At 37.1% G+C, this 22,453-nt stretch overlaps 1 protein-coding gene across 3 annotated transcripts in view; it reads left to right on the forward strand.

Annotated features, from left to right (window-relative positions):
- The window catches only part of TMEM144 (transmembrane protein 144), a 50,267-nt gene extending 40,117 nt beyond the window's left edge, over positions 1–10,150 (forward strand). For 2 of the 3 annotated variants that reach the window (XM_065904180.1, XM_065904181.1), the window contains exon 12: positions 4,426–6,554. In XM_065904180.1, coding sequence (XP_065760252.1) covers positions 4,426–4,509 — 84 coding nt within the window. In that variant the 3' untranslated portion in view covers positions 4,510–6,554. Of the gene's footprint in view, positions 1–4,425; positions 6,555–6,594 lie in introns of those variants that run through there. The other variant, XR_010658819.1, reaches the window with a different exon arrangement.
- The last annotated feature ends 12,303 nt before the right edge of the window (positions 10,151–22,453 follow it).

Consider the following 22,453-nt stretch of genomic DNA (forward strand, 5'->3'; position numbering starts at 1 on the left):
TTTAAATTTACAAGACAGCTTAAAACATTTATTTATTCTTTTGAATATGTTTCTTATTTTAGTTAGGATTGCTTTCCAGAAAAAAATAATTTTATGCCAAAGCACACTGTAAATCTCTTCACAAATATTTCATCTGCTTCATGAAGGATAATGATTCCTATTTAAGAACTGGGTATTATTCAGCATAGCATGCTGAAGCCTTAGAAAATCACAAACCTATTTACAACTGTAGGTATAAATAAATATAAGCTAAGAATAGATTTATTATGAAGCATGTAAAAATTATTTTACAGTATAACAATACTGAATTAAAAATCTTCTTCCCTAGATAGAAGAACTCACTTGAGCAAGAGAATACCCAACTATGGGCCTATTGTTAATTCTTGAGAGTCCTTGAAAGAGACACATAACAGACAAAATGGCTTTTTAAGATACCTGGGAAAAAAGCTCAGGCCAAATAGAGGAGGGGCTTTTAAAAATGATAAAACATGACCAAGTAGGATTTAATTCAGGAATGCAATTATGATGGATCATAATATGTATAATGTAATTTATTGTGCTGTTTTCAGATAGAAAAGAAACTGTGTAATAGTATATATTCAAAAAGTATTTACTAAAATTAAGAACCAGTTTTTAATTGAGAAAACAACCTTTAACAATAGGAGGAATAGGAAATAAGAGAAAGCTTTAGTTGATATAAGATGTCTATCAAAAACTATGTAAACACATAACTAAAGTGAAACATAAGCATTCTCTGTCAATTATATCTCAATAGAACTGAAAAAATATGAGTTCTCTATAAGTCAAAGATCTTTCCATCATTGCTGTTACTCAGAATTTTCTGGAAATCATAGCCAGTGGGCTAAGATAAAATTAAGACATAAGAGAAAAATAAGAAAAAATATTGTTTGCATATAATATTCCCTTCTTTAACTTTAAAAGAATCGGCTGTAAATCTGGAGAACCAATAAGATCACTTTGTAAGGCACTGAAATATAAATATTAAATTAGTAACTTTCCAGTATGCCACCAAGAACCAATTAAAAAGAGAAAAATGAATGCTATTAATACCAAGAAAAATGATAAAAATGTAAGAAAATAGCAAGAAATATGCTGGATTTATGAAATAATTTCCTATACTGCAGAAGCTTACTACAGAACATCAAAGATTGTCATAACAAATGAGCAACTCACCATATCCCTGATGGAACAGCTCCCTGTTGTTACTGGGCAGCATCTCCATTCACCATCAGTGTAATTCCAATAAAATCCCAGGGTGTTCCATCTATAGATGTGCAAGTGAGTGCTTGAGTTTGGCCAGGTATGTATGCAAATAAAGAGAGGAAAGGTAAAGCTGAAAGCACAGCAAATTTTGTTGACCTTTTAGGCTTCCCTGATAGCTCAGTCATAAAGAATCTGCCTGCCAAGCAGGAGACGTGGGTTCAATCTCTGGGTTGGGAAGATCCCCTGGAGAAGGAAACGGCAACCCACTCTAGTATTCTTGCCTGGGAAATCCCATGGACAGAGGAGCCTGGAGGGCTACAGCTGAAAGCTCAGTGAGTTTTGTTGACCTTTCAACTCTAGTTAAAACACCTTACAAATCTGTCTACAAGCAGAACTTAAGGAGTGTCCAGTGTACTTATCATTCAAAGCAGATGCCTAACTGCCTCTTGACAGATAACTTAAAGGACAGTTTTAAATGCTTTATATACCAATGAGTTTAAGAGTTTAACTGAACCCTGAAACCAAAATCCTATTTGAATATTTTTAATTATTTTTCTTAAAAACAAAACCCTAAAGGAAAACAAAAGCAATTTTTAAAAAAAGTTTTCATTAGGGTATAGTTGATTTACCATGTTCTATTAGTGTCTGCTTGTACAACAAAGTAAATCAGTTATACATCTATATACATCGACCCTGTTTTAGATTCTTTTCCCATATAGATCATTGCATATTGAGCGGAGTTCCCCATGCTGTACAGTAGGTCCTTATTAGCAAAAAGTTTTATCTTTGTGACTTGGAGGTCCTGTCAGCTGTGTCTTGAAGCAGTCCTCGAAGACACACATTTAAAAGTCCACAACCTACAGCAGTGAGGACTTAATCGGAGATCCGAGCACTATGTGGAAGAGTTTAAAGATTCTGTTTCATTTCAATGCCATTAGTGCTCTGGTTGGACACTTTGCCCTTGTGACATTCTTTTGTATCTGATATCTGTTCCTCTTTGGAAAGTTTGTTTTAGAATCTCATATTTAGCTATTTTAAGCTAGACTGTCAGTATATTTTTAGCAACACACTTTAGTCAGAATGTCCACAGTAATCCCAATGCAGGGAATTGTTACCACAATTTACAAGTCAGTAGTGACTCCCAGATAAAGAATGAGATGATTTGTCATCTTAGTACCTGTCTCAGAAATCCACTTTAAACACTTTTTGCTTTTGGAAGAATGTCAGCATGCTCTTTCTAAGAGTTAGCATTCACCTTTGACAAAGTAAAACTATTGCTTTTGCCCAAATATAATTGGTCTTTTTCTCTAGGAGACTAGGCAGTTTGCTCAGATTGTTAACCTTAAAAGGAAAAAAAATTTTAGTCCCTGAGAACATTGTTCTTCTGTCTCCAAAGACAATAAAACAGAGAGCTGACAACATATTCGCATAATTTGGTTGTAAAGTGCTGATAATTGAGACCCCATATATTGCTTTTCCTTATGTCAATGATCTCATCAGTTGTTTAATTCACACAGCACATTTGGAAATTGAGTGTATTGACTCTGAACAAATGTTTATTGAATGCCTACTCTGCACCAGTACTGGTAAATAGGCAAAGGCTGCAGCCTTTAAGAAAAAGTTGTCAGGGAACCTTAAAGCCTTCAGGAGTGTGTGTGTGTGTGTGTGTGTGTGTGTTGTATGTGTGTGTGAGTAAATTAGCTGTCCTGTCTTGGTAAGGTTTTATACTGTCTTTCACTTGTAGAACTTATACCAGTGACTTCTGTAGAGTTTGTGCTGACAGTGAATCAGACAATTCAGCCAGCCAAATGCAACAAATGACCTCTCTGGTCATCAAGTAGATGCAGAATCACTTGTTCTAACCCAATTCTTTATTCAGATGAAAATTTTTGACATTTTGGTTATATATTAATTGTCATTAGTTTTACTAAAAGCTGATAATAGTATCATATGATTTGACTACCAGTCGATCTCAGTGTAATTGAGATCCTGTTCCACTTGCCTCAGAGTATTGGGTCTACATTTAAACAGTTATATAGACTGTTTAGCCTTGCAATCATTCAGAGTAGAACAGCTAGGACTATGTGGGAGCTTGAAATTATTCCCTATGAAAGATTGTCAGAGGAGCTAAAATATTGACCAAGGAAAAAGATGCTTCAGGGATACAGCACACTTGTTTTCCAGTGTTTGAGGGTTTATCTTGTGGGAGGGAGATTAAAATCGATCTATCTGTACTCTCAGAGATGGAACTTATGAGAAATACAGTATTTCTACTGAACACAGAGTGGTATATGTTTGTTCGTATAAAGATTGGCTGGCATCCTCCATGGTTCCAAATTTAAGACCAGTGCACCCACATGTAGCTGGGGGAGTAATCTTTGTTTCTATTTCTCCCTTGCCCTTTAGATTGGTCTCTGTCTTTCCATCTGCACTTCATCCTGTGTTCCCAGGAGGGCTGCGGTCACCTCCTCATTGGTCCCCTTGCATCCATTCTGGCCCCCTCCAATCTGTTCATCATCTGCAAAAGTGTGGGCTTTACAAAATGCAAGCCTGTCTTTTCAACATACTTGGCTCTGCCTGTTCCTCTCATGTCTTCCCATTGCTTGAAAAATAAATCCAAAGTATAACATGGTCTCTAAGACACCACCTGCTCAGGCACATGCATAGCCTCCAGCCTCGTCGAGCCTCACTTAATTCACTGCTGCACCCTCTCAGACCTTCTTTCAGCCCCTGGCAAGTACCATGTTTCTCTTACAACAGAGCTTTGCACACACATTCCTTCTACTCAAAATCTATATCTGCTGCCCTCCTCTTCCCCCAATTCACTGATACTTAGGAGCTCAACTCAACTCTAGATCTGCCTGCTTAAGATTTCTTTGTGAGGCATTCACAACAGCCACCGCTGTTTGCATGTTACTCATTCCCATCTCCCACATTACATGAGTCATTGAATAGGGGCACGTTTTCCTTACCGTTTTAATCCCCGAACATGTGGGTTGATAGTAGGAGTGCACATGTATTTATTGAATGGGTAATGACAGAGGACCTGAGAATCTGGAAGATTCATACAGAGGGATAATGGAAAAGCATACAGGAGGTAGACCAGCTGGTTAGTAAGGTCCACAGAAATCTTGAGAGTTTGTGCTTTTTACATATTTGATTCAGGTCTTCTTAATGACAGTTATTCTTTTTATTACTCAGGGTCGAAAAAACTACCTGCTGATGATGCTTGCATTTTGCATCATCTTGACTGGAGCCTTATGCACAGCTTTTTCTAAAATTTGACAACCACAAGGCCAGCAGATGGCAGCAGCACTTGAGAACACTTCTCTCCTGGACACAAGAGATTGTGCTGAGAACAGGCTTCAGGTTCACACACCAAGTGGATCTTCATCTGTCCTGAATTAGGGTAAATGATTTTCTTTCCCACAAATGTGACACTGAAGGAAAACCAGCTTTCAGCCAAGCGTAAAAATGAGAAGTTCTTCTAATGAACTGTTTATGAAGGTAGGACTTGACCTCATCGTATCTGAAGATGCTGCTTTGACCACAATATGTATTTACTGGCGCATAATCTAGCAAACACTGTGGCATTCATACGTAAAGAATTTTGTATGTGTCCGCATTTCCAAAATATGAGCCTCATTCATGAAGACAGGCATAAAAACGTGGGAGATGGAGCAGGAAGAAGACTTATATTATGATGGAATTAGGATCCAAAGATATCTGGAGCCTTTGTGAGAAAAAGTAAATGTCAGAGTTGGCAAGGGAATGTTAAAAAGGCCATTTCATTATTTTCAGCCCAGACTTATTTTTACTTCAAATTAATGTTGCCCGATTCTCAATCACCCACCCAGTTAGCTCAAAACGCCTTTGATATCGCCAGATAAAATCCATCCTTAGAGCACAAAAACTTCCCACTGTTGAGAATATGTGTGTAACACATATACATATGTTTACAAGTATACACCCATAAATACACATGCATATATAAATGTTCTACTATAAATTGAGCGTAAAACCTAGAATTGCTGAAGCAAGATTCTAGCTTATCACACTCCCATGAATACACCCACATATATGTATGTACTACTGTAACTTGTGGAGAAATTCTAGAATTGCTGAAGCAGAGTTCTAGCTTATCACAGTGAGAATTTTAAGGAACCAATACACTCCATTAGATGTACAATTTAATTTTTTTCTGAAATATATTTTTTCTAAAACCCGTCTTGTAACCAGTGGTTTTCTTCAATTTTTAAATGGTGGTTTACACTAGGTCAAAGAAAATCATAGAACATGATAGTTGTCTTTAGGAAAACTGAAATGGAACTGCTATTACAATGTTTATTACAGTGGTTCCCAAACTCTTAAAATAATAGCGTAAAAAAAAACTGGAATAGTGCAGTGTAAGTTTCACCCACTCCCACTTGATGATATCACATTACTTTGCTACTTGGAGAGGCAAAATATGTGTGACTCCCTAGCTGATCTGTGTGGGTTTCAATCCCACCTCTGCTTCATCTTAATTGTGTGACTTTGGATAAATGTTCTGAATCAGATTCTTCATCTGTAAACTGGGGCTATTGCTAGCATCCATCTTACATGGTTACCAGGAAGTTCAAATTAGTGAAAATCTATATTTTCATGATTGTCTGGCACTTGGCAAACAGTGTATAATTCTCAGCTATTATTATTGCATCTTATTTGAGGGAAAAAGTCTGTGTCTGTAGATCGGAGAATACATTGTAAGAATTGCTTCCCTTACCACTCCCCCACGACACAAAAAGCTACTTATACCTGTCTGTGAGTACAAATTAAAAATGACACTGCCTAATTGTTGAATTGCAAATATAAATAAATATTTGATTAACATCTTCCAAAATTTCATTTAATTTTAACCTGAAATGTCACTAATTATACTGATAACTTTGAATAAATTGATGTGAAGCAAAACTATTTTTCTCATTTAAATATATTTAAAATTTTTTATATTAATGGCATTGAATTATTTTTTAGTTGAGATTGCAAATTTGTATGCAAAATTTTAAATGTGAAGTAAAGCAGTTGCAGAGGAAAACTGAAAGAAAAAAAAAATCTCATTACCACTGTATAGTTTCTGCTACCAGGCAGTGCTTATAGCGTTAGTGAGAGTAGTGTTAGTAAAAGTTAGAGGAAAGAAGCTTTTTCAAAATGCTTACCAAACCAGCACCTTTTTAGGTAGAGACTGGTCTAAATGGGCAATTGTAGATCTCCACTTTCTTTGCTTACCTTAGGAAGTTAACGCCCGTGTCTTTTGAAGTTTGGGGCTTAGTATGGTCAGATTCTTGTGTTTGCATTAACTTTGTCTTTGCTTTCTGTCTCTTTGTGCAGAGAGGCAGCACTTATTCCCAGTGAGACTGGCATCCAGAGTAAGAATTTTCTGCTATCACAACAAAAATGCCTGATTACTAAAAATCCCTAACAAGTGTTCAAGAATGAATAAATACAGCATTTCCTCTGAGCTACCAAATCTTCTTTTAGCCCCGTTATACTGATTTATTTGTACTGATAGAGTTGCTACCTCTTAGCCTTGTGTGTATCAATATTGGGAGAGCTTCTGAAAAACACACTCAGTAAAAGGATGAGTTGTAGAACCATGTACATGGTATTGTGATACCATTTTTTAAAAAATTGTAAAAATCAAAGTAATATGTACATTTTCTATAAATTCATATGTATGCAACATGTTAGAAAAACATGTACACCAAACTCATAAGGTTTGCTTCTAGTGAGGATAAATAAGATCAAAATTGCAACACTGGGTCAAGGTAACCTTAAGCATTACCTGTAGTCCTCTACTTTTTATGGCGATGAATTTTCTACGTGTTCATTAATATGTGTTAAAGAATCAACAGCAAAATAGTTCAGAAGCGTATGTCTAAATATTGAAGTAATTAAAACTAGGCAAAGAGAGTGTTGAAGGAATGTTATTTTCCTCTTTATCCTTTTTGGTACTGGTTAAAATTTCAGAACAAGAATACACACAGACAGGTACACACAAATAAAAGCAGCAAAAATCAAGACAGTTGGGAAATTTCCATCTTGGGAATCCCACCTCCTAAAGGTGGATGCCAGAAACTCACTTTCATGGCCCCCCTGCAGTAGGATCTAAGCCTAATTCCATGGTCCTGCTTGAGATCTTGTGAGCTACCTAACATAGTTGTTTCAGGAATTTGGCGTCATTAAAAAAGCACACACACACACAAATATCTTGCAGTCTATTTATTAACTTTAATGAGGTATACTTTGCATCCAATAAAATTCTCCCATTTTAAGTGACCGGTGCTATATGAGCTTTAGCAAATACACACTCATATAAAAACCACTGCGCACTACACACAGAACATTTCCAGCGACCCCAAAAGTTCCCTCTGCCTCTTTGGAGCAGAGTGATTCTTATCACACCTAACCTTATGTTCCAGGCCACGAATGATCTGTTTTCTGTCATTCTAGATTACTTTTTGCCTATTCTAAAATTTCATATAAATGGAATCATATATAATGTACCCTTCGAATCTGATTTCTTTCATGTTCTAGCCATTTTTGAACAATTTTTCTTGATCTCAAACAATTATAATTTGTTCTCATTTATTTTCCCTAGTGAAAGAAAGCATATGTGTGTATTCAAAATAACAACAAAAGCAAAAATGACTAACATTTGGAATTACTATATTTAAGTGTGTGATGTATCCTGCTCCAGAAATTCACTGTTTTAAATTAATAGTGTAATTAAAAAGAGTCCTTAGCTACTCTTTGAGTCCATCCCCTTTCTTTAATGTTCTCTTTTGAGGAGCTGCAAAATACTAAGCTGCTTAAACCAGATCACCTCCATTTTCTGCATGTTGAAAAAATGCATACTCTTGGGTTTCCTACAACGGCCTAATGGATTACTATCTCTGGGGCTGGAAAGTATGAATTTTCACTTTTTACAAGTGCTCTTGGTGATTCCTATCACACCTGAACTCTAAATTCTTTTGAATCTGTGACGTATACCTTGATATTTAAAGGATTTCAAAGTACTAAGTTCTTACAAAATAAAGAATATTGTCTTCTACCTTGAGAGGAAGAGAGAAAAGTTATTTTTAAAAAACAGGTATTCATTTAATTTTATGAAGGTTTGGGGGAGAAAAAAGTGAAATGCTTAAAACCATTCTGTTTAAGTGGTATTTTTAGCAAAAAATAATAATAACTGGGCATTGTATTATTATTTTTGGTTCAAACACTTAATTTTCATATGTGAATCATCTCCAGTTAGTGGCCACATCTATTTTTACTTCAGATTCTGCAAACTGACTCTTTCTTTAATAATAAAATCTCTAACACAATTCATCTTGACAAGATCTCATGAGAACGAACAAAAATCCCAACTTCCAAATGGATATTTTGCAGCAAGATCCAGTGAAACAAATCACTGGAAATGAATTGGAGAGGAAGGTGAGAATTGTTTCTTGTGTGGAGACAGCAGGCTGCAAGCCTGACCCCAACTTACTACATATTACAGATATAAGTCACAAATACAGCATTCCACATGGTTTTCTCGAGAACCTCATAGAGTCTTCCAAGACACTAGCTATTTTTTCTTTTTTATGTGCCTTTCTTCTTTAAAAAAATTGTATTGGAGTATAGTTGATTTACAACATTGTGTTAGTTTCAGGTGTACGGCAAAGTAAATCAGTCATATATTCATTCTTTTTTGCTTCTTTTCCCATACAGGTCATTACAGAGTATTGGATAGAGTTGCCTGTGCTATACAATAGGTTCTTATTAATTATCTAATTTATGTATAATAGTATGTATATGTCGAGTTTATCCCTTCCCCACCTCTGATAACCATAACCATAGTTTGTTTTCTATGTCTGTGAGTCTGTTTTTGTTTTGTAATTAAGTTCATTTGTATCATTTTTTAGATTACACATATACGTGACATTATATAATATTTGTTTTTCTGTGTCTGACTTACTTCACTTAATTTGATAATCTCTATGTCCATCCAGTTCAGTTCGGTTGCTCGGTCATGTGACTCTGCCACCCCGTGGACTGCAGCATGCCAGGCTTCCCTGTCCATCACCAACCCTCAGAGCTTGCTCAAACTCATGTCCATCGAGTTGGTGATGCCATCCAACCATCTCATCCTCTGTTGTTGCCTTCTCCTGCCTTCAATCTTTCCCAGCATTGAGGTCTTTTCCTATGAATCAGTTCTTCACATCAGGTGGTCCAAGTATCAGAGTTTCAGCTTCAGCATCAGTCCTTCCAATGAATATTCAGGACTGCTTTCCCTTAGGATTGACTATGTCCATCCATATTGCTGCAAATGGCATTATCTCATTCTTTTTAATAGCTGAGTAATATTCCATTGTATATATGCACCACACCTTCTTTATCCATTCCTCTGTTGATAGATGTTTATGTTGTTTCCATGCCTTGGCTGTTGTGAACAGTGCTGCTATAAACATTGAGTTGTGTATATATTTTTAAATTAAAGTTTTCATCTTTTCTGGAAATATGTTCATCAGTGGAATTGCTGGATCATATGGTAGCTCTGTTTTCAGTTTTTTAAGGCATCTCCACACTGTTCTCCATAGTGGGTACACCAATTTGCATTTCTACCAAAAGTGTAAGAGGTATCCTTTCTCTCCACACCCTCTCCAGAATTTATTATTTGTAGATATTTTGATGGTGGCCATTTTGACCAGTGTGAGGTGACACAGCTAAGAAAGATATCTATTTTTCCTTTTTCTCTTACCAACAAGGTACTTGTAAGTACTCTAACTCACTCATACCTCCCATAATTAAAGGGTTTATAAGTTTGTCTTTCACATATACCATAAAGTTCTGAATTATGAAACTCACCTCTAATTTTTGCTGACATATAAAGCTGTTTTGGCTCCCTATGAGAATTATATGAGCTTGATAGGTGATTGATAGTTAAAATTATTGTAAAATGTGAATGTTGTTTAATTCATCTTTATATCTCAAAAACATAGCACAGTATAGACACATGGGGGGGGGGGGAGTTGACTTTTTTTTTTATCATATACCCTGAAGAATATCTTTAAGTTACAGTTCAGAACTTATTACCCTTCTGGGTACTCGGATACTCAGATTATTTTATATTAGAAGACTTTTTGTGGTTTTGCTATTTGATTTTTTGTTCTTTGTTAGGTTTTGTTTTTTGTATTGGGGGAGGCTGGATTTTTGTTTAGTTTTGTTTTGTTTGGCAGTGGTGAACCTGAAGTCTCCCAAACTCTAGGTCATTTGGGGGATTTTTTTCCCCACCTGTTTCTTTCCTTTTCTCTGGTTCTTTGCCCAGTCTCTTTATTTTTCTCCGACACTTTAGTGACCTGAAGACTTGAGAAATTCCCTGGGTATTGCTGAGTCTCTGGATCTCACTCTCTCCCTTCCCCCACTTTAGTACTTAATCCTACTTACTGTACCTACCTTGACATTCCCAAATTCTTATCTCTGTCTACTAACCTGAGGAAAATTGCTGGGGTCTGTTTGTTTTCCCTCGTACTGCACTGAAGCCTGCAAACTCTATCCAGGCAGTAAAATTGGAAAATTGTAGGACTCAACTTGTTTCCCTTTATAACAGGTATTACAGACTTGTCCTGCCTATGGCCCAATATTTTATATATTTTACTCATGTTTAAATTTCTTTATCTTGGGAGGATTAATGTGACTTCAGTTCCTCCATCTTTGCCAGAAGCAGAAGCCCTCTAGTGAGCATTCTGTTACTAAATTGTAGCAGGTTAAATTACTGAAACTTCTCTTCTGTCACACTTTCATAAACAGCACCATCAGATAATAATTAGGCATTATACCAGGTTGAGTGTGACTACCCAAAAAGTATGTCCAAGGCCTAACTTTCAGTACCCGTGAATGTGACCTTATTTGGAAATAAGGTCTTTGAAGATTTAATTAAATTATGGATCTCACAGTGAGGTCATCCTGGATTTAGTATGGACTCTAATGCTTATAAGAGGAGGAGAGGGTTATTTGGCATTCTCAGGAACACAGGAAAGAAGGATACTTTAAAAGGGAGGCAGAGATAAGTGAGACACAGCTACAAGCCAAGAGATGACCTGGATTGCTGGAAGGCACTGGAAACCAAGAGACAGACATGGAAAGGACTTCTTCCCCACACCCTCCAGGACACAGCCCTGCCAAGAACTTAATTTCAGACTTGATAGCTACCAGGGGTGTGTGTAAGAGAGCACATACCCCTAAGCAACTCACTCAGGTATCTCTAATCCTGTGAGCATACAAGATACTGCACAAAACAAGACTCACAAATGCAAACTATGAACTTTAGCCCTGGCAGTACTACTATTAAGATAAAGAACAGCCGCTATGGAGAACAGTGTGGAAATTTCTTAAAAAACTGGAAATAGAACTGCCATATGACCCAGCAATCCCACTCCTGGGCATACACACTGAGGAAACCAGATCTGAAAGAGACACGTGCACCCCAATGTTCATCGCAGCACTGTTTATAATAGCCAGGACATGGAAGCAACCTAGATGCCCATCAGCAGACGAATGGATAAGGAAGCTGTGGTACATATACACCATGGAATATTACTCAGCCATTAAAAAGAATTCATTTGAATCAGTTCTAATGAGATGGATGAAACTGGAGCCCATTATACAGAGTGAAGTAAGCCAGAAAGATAAAGACCATTACAGTATACTAACACATATATATGGAATTTAGAAAGATGGTAATGATAACCCTATATGCAAAATGGAAAAAGAGACACAGATATACAGAACAGACTTTTGGACTCTGTGGGAGAAGGCGAGGGTGGGATGTTTTGAGAGAACAGCATGTATATTATCTATAGTGAAACAGATCACCAGCCCAGGTGGGATGCATGAGACAAGTGCTCGGGCCTGGTGCACTGGGAAGACCCAGAGGAATCGGGTGGAGAGGGAGGTGGGAGGGGGGATCAGAATGGGGAATACGTGTAAATCCATGGCTGATTCATGTCAATGTATGACAAAACCACTACAATATTGTAAAGTAATTAGCCTCCAACTAATAAAAGTAAATGAACAAAAAAAGATGTTGGCGAAACTGCAAGGCAAACATAGAATAAGTAGAAAGTCACATTTTGTGAAGATCTGAAAAAGTGGCTGGTTTTGCCTCAACAGAGTTTTACATTTCATCTTAGTGTGAGAGGGGGCATATCTCTGTTCCTCTATGAAAGGAAAATGTGTCAAGCGATTTTTCATTTGTTTGGTTTTCATTTTTAAAAAAGAAATAAGCCTGATGATCTGGAATGTTGTGTAAAGCATCTTAGGCAGACATCTCTGTACAGAAAACAGGAATTAGATAAGAAAAATAACAGAACTTTATTTTACTAGAACTTTATGTTCTATTAAAAATAATAGAACTTTGTCCAAAGTTCCTTGATATTGACAGTAAGATCCTTCTAGCAAACAGGACATTGACATGAACTCAATTGTTTTTTAGCTACTGATGTACTCATGTGGGAACTATGTCATTTTCTTTTTCCTATTGAAGACAAACTGTCTCTCTGGAAGATAATTATATGCCTATCTTTTTAAGGATTCTGAGTAAAGTGAAAAATAAAACATAACACAGAATTTTAATTATGTGAGTTGTGACTCACTCATCATTGTTTATACTGGTGCTGGAGTTAACTGTACACAACTATGTAAAAGAGATTCGTTATAAGTAATTGGTTCACACGATTATGAGGCTGTCTCTAGTCTGCAGTTGGTGAGCTAGAGGCCCTGAGGGCTTGTATAATTCCAGTCTGAGTTCAAATCCTGGAAAACAAAGGAGTTGATGGTGTCAAGCCCAGCCTGAGTTTGAAGGCCAGAGAACCAGGAAAACCAAGGCTCTAATAAGTTCTGGTGTGAGTCCAGGTCCAAGGCAGGAGAAGACCCCTGCCCCAACCCAGAGACGGGCAGAGAGAGTGTGGCTTCTCTCTTGTGCGTGTTAGGTCGCTTCAGCCATGTCCGACCCTGTTTGACAGTATGAACTGTAGCCTGTCAGGCTCCTCTCTCAGTGGGATTCCCCAGGCAAGAATACTGGAGTGGAGTGCCCTGCCCTCCTCCAGGGGATCTTCCCGACCCAGGGGTCAAACCAACGTCTGTCAAGTCTCCTGCATTGGCAGGTAAGTTCTTTATCACTAGCACCACCTGGGAAGGCCAGCTTCTCTCTTACTCAGCCTTTTATTCTATTTAGGCCTTCATTGGATGGAATAAGGTCCACCCAATCTGCCTCACTCATTCTGCTGTTCAAATGCCAATCTCATCCAGAAACACCTTCACAAGACACACCCAGAGTCATGCTCAACCAAATATTGGGCACCCTGTGGCCCTGCCAAGTTGGCACATAGCATTAACCATCACACATATGGGAGAATATTTTGTTGTACTCAATCATATTTTACCCCTCAATCATAAAAAGATCTTTAAATACTTGAATACACTGTTTGGTAATACTGGTAGGTGGAGATTGCTTATGATATATTTGAGACTATAGTTAGAATATGCTTATTATAAACACACAAAAGAAAATGCAATTCTTAGAAAGTTTTCCTCTGTATCTTACCTGGTCTGATATTATTTCAAATTTCACTCACTTGTGTTAAAGTCAGCTTCAACTCTGCAGAATTAAACTTGAAACCATGTAAAAAATGTGGTTCAGCCTTTTAAGAAATTTGTGCAGTGTGAAAAAGGAAACAATATTTTCTCTGTGTAATTTATCTTTCTGCTGAAACTTAACATAAAGCTGTTGAAATATAAAGGGGCAGAGTAAGTTGTCATTTACATGAGTGGTCACAGCATTAGGAGGTTGGTGGTCAACTCATTCACAATAAATGTTTCAAATACATTAAATGTTTTAGTATATGATAAAATTCCATAAATTTTGAGGGAGAAATTGTATTAAACCTATGTTCAAAATAGTGTTTCTATTCGGTTCGAAATATAATAAGAGAAAGAGGCTTTGGGGTAACTTTGAGGACTACTCTTATTGAGGTAAATTATGTAATTTACAGGGTGATATGACATGGCTAAGAAAAGTCAGATTCCTCTTCACTGAGGCATCATCACAGTCCACACAGACCGACTTCTCTCTTATCCACATCCTAACAAAGTCTGTGGTGTGAGGAAGGGAGGCGGGCAGAGAGCAAGCGGGTAGTTGCCCTGGTCTGACCTTGCAGATAGTTCTCCACTGGTTTTCCGTGTATACACGTGTGCAGAGAAGCTTCTTCATCTGTCCTACAACCTCCATTAAGAGTGGACACTCACTAGTGACCCCTGTGACATACTGGGGAACTGCAACCAGAAGCAACTCGGAGGAGAAAAACTCTGAAGCTTGAGGTCTGAAGCCCCATACCTGAGCACTCACCCAAAGCATTAGCATCTGAGACGTGACTGAAAGCAAATTGCAACAGCCCGTTTTAATGAAAAGCAGAGCGGAGGAAATGTTACATTTTTGTTAGTAACAGGGAATATATCAGAATTTGAAGACTATAGAGAAAACCACTGGATGGTATCAGGTCACCTACATACGACCAGCAGTGAAACTGTGGACATATCAACTGATTCCTCTTGATTTAACATTTTTCCTTTTAAAAAAAAATATTTTCTGGTACTTCTGTGGTGGTCCAGTAGCCAAGACTCTGCCTCCCAATGCAAGGGGCCCAGGTTCAATCCCTGGTCTGGGAACTAGACTCCACATGCTGCAACTAAGACCTGATGCAGCCTAGTGAATAAATAAATAAGCAAAAATATTTTTTTAATATTTTAAGAATTTTTTTTATTGTGCAAGTAGTAAAGTTCAAATTACAAAAATTTAAACCTGTCAATCAGAAAAATTATCTAATGACACCGAACACTAGGTTTGGTTGCTGGATTAAGTCTATGACCTGACATACCATGATAATGATGTGCGTGTCTGTATTCCTAAAATATTCATTGTAATATGCATGATAAAATTAAGGCATTTAATAATTCATCATCTACTCTTTAAATAATGTAACAAATTGAAGAATATTTTTCTTATTATTTCTGCATAACTTGTCACATGTATAAATACCTAAATCCCAAGTAGTATTACCCAATACAATTTACTACATAAAGCTTCTGTAATGAAGTTTAAAAATGAAGAATAGGACATCTTCATAAAGAAGCCATGCAACCTTGGTAATTAGGGGAAATCATGTCAAGTGAGTTGTTGAAAATGCAAAATGAGGCACCTGGTTGCCTTACCTTTAGTTATTTTGGTATGTGTAAAATAATCATTTGTTTAATAAAACTGTACAAGTGTTCTCATGTTTGACCACCAGAGGGCAGTGTAAGTTTAGTTGTGATAGTCTATATTTTAAAAATGTGAATTTTTTTTTTCGGCTTCCCTGGTGAATCAGTGGTAAAGAATCTGCCTGCCAACACAGGAGATGCGGGTTCAACCTCTGGGTCAGGAAGATCCCCTGGAGAAGGAAATGGCAACCCACTCCAGTATTCTTGCCTGGAAAATCCCATGGACAGAGGAGCCTGGCGGGCTACAGTCCATGGGGTCACAAAAGAGTTGGACATGATTTAGCGACTAAGGAGCAACAATCCTATATCTTATATGTATCAATCGAATTCTCCCTGTAACATCTGCTTTCTCAAAGTTTTCACACCTTTATAACTTACTATTTGCACTCTATCATTTGGTTTCCTAGAAGTTTGAACATATCGCAGAATAAATCCACCCCTAGAGTTATTCAACAGAAGAATGGGTTGCCTTAGAATATTAAGGACATAGAATTTTCACAGCCAGTGCTGCCAATACAATGAGTGATGCTGAGCAAATACTGAGCTGGAAGTCTCAACATTCTCTGCCCCAGTGACAGAAACATCATTATCAAATCATCAGGCTGAGTGGCCTCAGGGTTCTCCAAGTTGTTCTGATAATTCCTGAGCTTCATTAGACATTTTAGGTCAAAGAGACCTGGGGCTACTTGCCCTGCTGTTTTTGAAGAAACTTTTGCAACCAAGAGATAGAAATGTTTTCCGAATAAGCTATTAAGTAATCATATGCTGAATCTGGATGGTTTCTAAATATGGATTCTGAAGGGTTTTGCCATCACTAGCTTCAGGAAGGCATGTCCTCAGCTTCAATTTCCAGGGAACAGAACAATGTCTTACTAAAGTGAATTATTTGACGTAAAGCAGGTAGCAAATGAACATGACGTCTGCCTCAACTCCGAAATGCCTAGTGGAAAATTACTACATAATATATTCCACGGAGACAGGGAAGTTGGACATGCCTCAAATGCTCAAATCAGAAATAGACATTTTCCAGCATCTTGAGGCTTCCCTGGTGACTCAGATGGTAAAGTTTCTGCCTGCAATGCGGGAGACCTGGGTTCAATCCCTGGTTTGGGAAGGTCCCCTAGAGGAGGGCGTGGCAACCCACTCCAGTGTTCTTGCCTGGAGAATCCCCTTGGACAGAGAACCTGGCAGGCTATGGTCCAAGGGGTCACAAAGAGTCAGACACAACTGAGCGACTATGCACCAACATCTTAATTTCTCTTCATTTACACAATAAATGTCATTCAGAATCCTGTCTCTTCATTTACATCATCTTGTGTTGCTTCCTATAGAAGACCTCAAGTCTGAAATTCCAGAGTCACATATGTGTTGTCTTAGTAATAAGGCCTTCAAATTTAACATGGAACTGTGTTATATTTCTTCTGTGGTTATAAAAAAATACATCTAATTAACTCTTTCAATATATTTTAATAGGTTTTTGTGCATTTTATTGGCAACTTGGTGTTGGATACTTTTGCATAGGAAAGATTTTCTGCAGAAACCAGGCTTTCTCCACATGCTGTGCTGTTTTATGTAGACGGTGTCTTTTACATGATTACTGCAAAAATTCTAAGTGCCCTGCTGCTTCTGCTGCTGCTAAGTCACTTCAGTCGTGTCTGACTCTGTGCGACCCCATAGACGGCAGCCCACCAGGCTCCGCTGTCCCTGGGATTCTCCAGGCAAGAACACTGGAGTGGGTTGCCATTTCCTTCTCCAATGCATGAAAGGAAAAGTGAAAGTGAAGTCGCTCAGTCGTGTCTGACTCTTCACGACCCCATGGACTGCAGCCTACCAGGCTCCTCTGTCCATGGGATTTTCCAGGCAAGAGGACTGGAGTGGGTCGCCATTGCCTTCTTGCTCTAAGTGCCCAATCACTGCTTAATTTCGATGCTGTGTGGGATTGATTTCTCCTCCTGAGAAGATGTTTCAAGTTCATGAATGAAAGGGACAAAATATAATTATCCTCAAGTGCTGTGTAATTTTACTGGTTTCTACAGCCCCAGCTGCTTGATTTACCATTTATTCAGGCAAACTTTTCAGAAAAGTCTCTGAAAACTCCAGCAGAGCCAAAACAGTCCATTCTGATTACAACTGACCTGTCCAAGAGAGAGAAGCACATCAACATAAATTGCTATGCATATTGGTTGAGTTTAAAATTATATTTTTTAAAGTTATTTATAGAACAAGATTCTGGGTTTTTTTTTAATGTAACTTATGCTGTCTATTTAAATTCTCTCCAAAATGGACATAGATATTTTTTAAGTGGATTTGTTTATCAGTAAAACAAGTTTGTTTTTAAAATAGTAAAAGATCAAAAGTACAAAACTGTAAATTAAATAGCACCTTTATTCACACTTTCATTGTCTCCCAATCTCTCAATTTCTTTCTTCACACACAGTGTCCTAGCATTTCTTGTTTGTTACTAACAGATAAATGGAATGCTGCCATTAATATCTTTCCATATACATTGTATATTGTGATACACTTATATTTGTTTACAAGGTATATTCCAGTAGAATTACTGTATCATGAGATAGTTACTTAAAATTTCTGTATATATTTTCATAATACTTTGCAAAAAGTTGTAACTATATTTTAGCATTGCTAAGATTCTCCATACACTTGCCAAAATGATTTTCTTTCTTATTTCCCAACGCGATGTGGTTAAAATGGCATCTAAATCACTAAATGTGTCTAAGTGATCTTTAATATGTGGACAGAACTGATCAATCCTTTCTATGTGTATTGGCTCCTTGAATTGCCTTTCTTGTGATTTCTTCTTGCCCCTGTTGTTGATTTTGTCCTAGGAAGTTTTGGGGTCTAAACATAATTTGTAGGATACCCTTGTTTAGTAAAAGAATTCATCTCTTTGGTGTAATTGTTGCCAAAATCATGGTCCCCTGTCCCCCAACTAAAAAAAAAAAATATGGAGACAGAGTTTGGAGGAAATAGAAAAATGGTTTTATCTTTGCCTGGCAAAGGGGAGTATATAGCAGGTGAGCGCCTCAAGACGGTAAAGAATCTGCCTGCAATGCAGGAGACCTGGGTTCAATTCATGGGTCGGGAAGATCCCCTGGAGAAGGAAATGGCAACCCACTCCAGTTTTCTTGCCTGCAGAATCCCATGGACAGAGGAGCCTGGCAGGCTACAGTCCATGGACTCACAAAGGGTCTGACACGACTGAACAATTAACACATTGCCTCAAGAACTATGTCCTGCTCCCCAGGGGAATAGGGAGAGGGTTTATATCCTCATGAAGGTCTTGAATATATATATTTTTTTCCTAGAAGTTTAGAGCCAAAAACTGGCATTAGGCAGCTCAGCAACTCTGTCTGGTGTCCTTGAAGTTATTGGCTGAGCTGCTTCCTTTTGAGATGCAGAATCTTACAAAGGAGTGTAGACTTCCCAGGTGACGCTAATGGTAAAGAACCCACTTGCCAATGCAGGAGACATAAGAAACTTAGGTTTGATCCCTGGGTTGGGAAGATCCCCTGCAAGAGGGCATGGCAACCCACTCCAGCATTCTTGCCTGGAGAATCCCATGGACAGAGGAGCCTGGTGGGCTACAGTCCACAGGGTCGCAAAAAGTGGGACACCAGTAAAGCGATTTAGCGCACTTGCACAAGGAAGTTAGGGGAGAAGAATGCCAGGTGCAGAGTGTAATCTATTAACATATGGAGTCAGTAGTTATCCTTGTGAAGGACAAGTCCAGCTACCAGTGTTTGTCACTATTAACAGCTAAAGAATGTCCAAAAATGTTTAATTCTTGCAGGCATGATTGGCTGGTATGTGCCAAAGAACAATCACTCATTTCTGTTTTTGCTGCAGCATAATTAATCCCTGTGTTATAATTTTTGATAAACATTTTCCCCAGTTTATTTATTTTGGGTTCATTGATATTTACCATACATTTAATTCTTATGTGTTAAATGTATCAAATGTCTCCATTTAACAGATTTTGGTCACACTCTCAGGATAATTTTTTTTAATCTCTGATTTTTCTTTTCTTACACTTTCATTTTGATGTTTCATATTAAAATTTTAATCTACACATAGTCAATTTTAGAGTAAGGGGTGAAGACTTATCTATATTGTTTTTCCAAACACCTCATGAGTTATTTCAGCACTGATTGCCAAATAATTCTTCTTTTATCCAGTGTTCAGAAATGTTTTTAGAAATGCTAGATTCCTATAGGAACTTGAATCAACCTCTGGATCATATAATCATTTTTTGTGTTAGTACCACAGAATTGTAATTACTGTCTTAATAATATAGATTAAAATTGTTTAGTTTGTCCATTATCTTTGTTATTCACTTTCACATTATTCCAGGCTATTCTTGCATGTTTATTTTTATGGATGAAATTAGAACAAGTCTATAAAGTTTCAAGCAAACACATACAACAGCAATGAGATGTCTGCTGGTATATTTATTGGATAGCATCTGAATTTTCAGATTTGATTTAATGTTAAATTTGAAAAATTCAATACATAAACTTCAAAGATTGAGTCTTTCTATTCAAGAGCATTTAATATCTTTGCACATTTAAAAAACATTTTGGTTGTGGTACTGCATGATCTTGTATTTTATTATTATTGTTTTAAAGTATAATATCGGATATTGCTGTTGTTTCATTAATAATTGAAAGAATTCTACTTATCTTTTATACTTCTGTTTTAATCATTTTAATTCTCTTCAATATTTTGAATACCTCCAATTCAGTATTTTGTTCTATCTCTTTTAGTAAGTATAAGTTCCTAGGTCTACTAATATTTTTAGTAACATGATTTTAGACAAGTCATATAATTTTTGATATCTAGAGTTTTATTTTCATTCTAGAAATTATGTACCATGAATTTCAGTATCCTGCTTTACACAACAGTAATTAAGGTAGCATTTAAAAATTTCCAAGTGATTAAAGCTTTTGATTTTTATAATTCTATTTTTCAAAAAATTGAGGTAATCTATGTCCTTTATATTTACTAAAATATATTTAAGAATTTTTGTGTGCTAAGATATGATCTTATTTCTATAAATACTTAACAAAGTTTGAAAATAAGATGTCATAATTGTTTTAAGGCTATTAAATTCAGCATATACCTATTAAATCAACCTTATTGATTATCTTTTTCATCACCTTTAAACAAGTCTGTTTTCTTAATTAAATCTGTCAGTTATTGTTCCCTGAAAGAATTATTTTTCTATTAACTTTCTTTTGTATTCCATGTAGGTTTGCTTCTTGAATTCTGATGTTATATTACTTAGTTCAAAGAGATTTATTAGTTAACTAGATCTTCATTACAGAAGATAAAAGATCTTTTTATCTTTGAATACACTTTTCACTTAACTTTAGATGAATTGCATGTAAGCAGCATATAGTTGAGTCTTGCTTTTTGATCCAGTGTAAGAGGTTTTTTTTTTACTTAAGAAATGAGTTTTATCCATTTATAGTTATCCTTTTAAACACAAGGTTTTATTCCAATTCTTTCATCTTATGTCTTTCATTTTTAGTAACTTCCTTTTTTTCCAGTCTTTTCCTATGTAATCTGTATTCTCTGACCCTCTGTCCTCCTTGTAATTTAGAAAATATATACGCCTCTCTTAGTTGTTCTGTATAGGGTAGTATTTCTGAAAGTGTGGACCATGGAATCACAGAGTCACTTTAGTCCGTATTACTTAGGCTAATCTCAGACCTATTGAACCCCAGATCTCAAAGATGGAGGAGAGGTATGCTTGGTCCACTCAAGCTTGCCAGGAACTCTTTTTAATTCCTCCAAGTTTTACATTGCAAAATTTCAAACCTACTGACAATCTGTACAACAAATTAAAGTTTGAAATTTTGCAATAATAGTAGTATAAACAGCAATATGCCCCTCATCTAAGGCTAAGAGTTCCCAGCATTTTGCTCCCTTGCTCTCGCTCTCTCTCCAGCTTGCTTTATACTCCTCTCCCCCTCTACCACTTCCCTCCCTCCCTTCTTCCCTAAAGTAACTGAAAGTAAATTCCACCAATCATGACATGAATCATGTCACACTACCTTTAACTAACCCAGCTTTTGTTGCTGAAGACTAGGATATTGCACTTCATGACAATATGATTAATACATTCATAAAATTTAACCTTGTTCCCAAACTGTTATCTGCTATACCCTTGTGCATTCCCCTTGGAAGGCTGCCGGAGCCACAGAGAGAGTCTGGTCCAACCTGCCTGAGGATAAAGGGCTTGTGGACAGAGGAGTCCATGACCCAGTGATGCCTCCAGCTGCCTGTATGAGTGCAGACGATGCCAACAGAGGAAGTTCCCAACCCATCCACAGAAGCTTGACAAATTACTTTTTCAGTTACTTAGCTTGGATTGGTTGCACAGCAATAAACATATGATACTGTTACTGAGCCTCAACTCATATGCTCCTACCAATAAACTGAGAGATGAGGTGCTAGGGCAAGGAATAGGGAATTTATAAGGAAAGCCCACGGAACAGACTGAGATGGTAGAGTTGTGTCCCAGAGAATCACCTGAGTTAGAATTCACTCTTCTTTTATACTTCAAGGGGAGGTTGGCTGGTGCAAACTTCTTGATGCCGGAATCCTTAGTTCTTGCCGCTGTCCTCATGGGTCAGGTCATGATGTTCCTGTAAAACTCCAACTAGACAAATGTTATTCTGTGTTCTGCAACTTTTTATCTCTATGTTATTGGAAGAGTATAATACCTCTAAAGGTCAGAGCCTTGAGAATGGGCTTCCTGTATATCTCAGGCTGTGGGGCAACATTCTTAACTTATAGCAAAAACAAAAGGTTAAATTAAAAGAAACAGATCCAATATGGAGTCAGAGTTGGTCTCCCCTATTACAAT

This window comes from Muntiacus reevesi, chromosome 13 (genome assembly GCF_963930625.1).
Source record: "Muntiacus reevesi chromosome 13, mMunRee1.1, whole genome shotgun sequence".
In the NCBI taxonomy this organism is placed as follows: domain Eukaryota; kingdom Metazoa; phylum Chordata; class Mammalia; order Artiodactyla; family Cervidae; genus Muntiacus; species Muntiacus reevesi.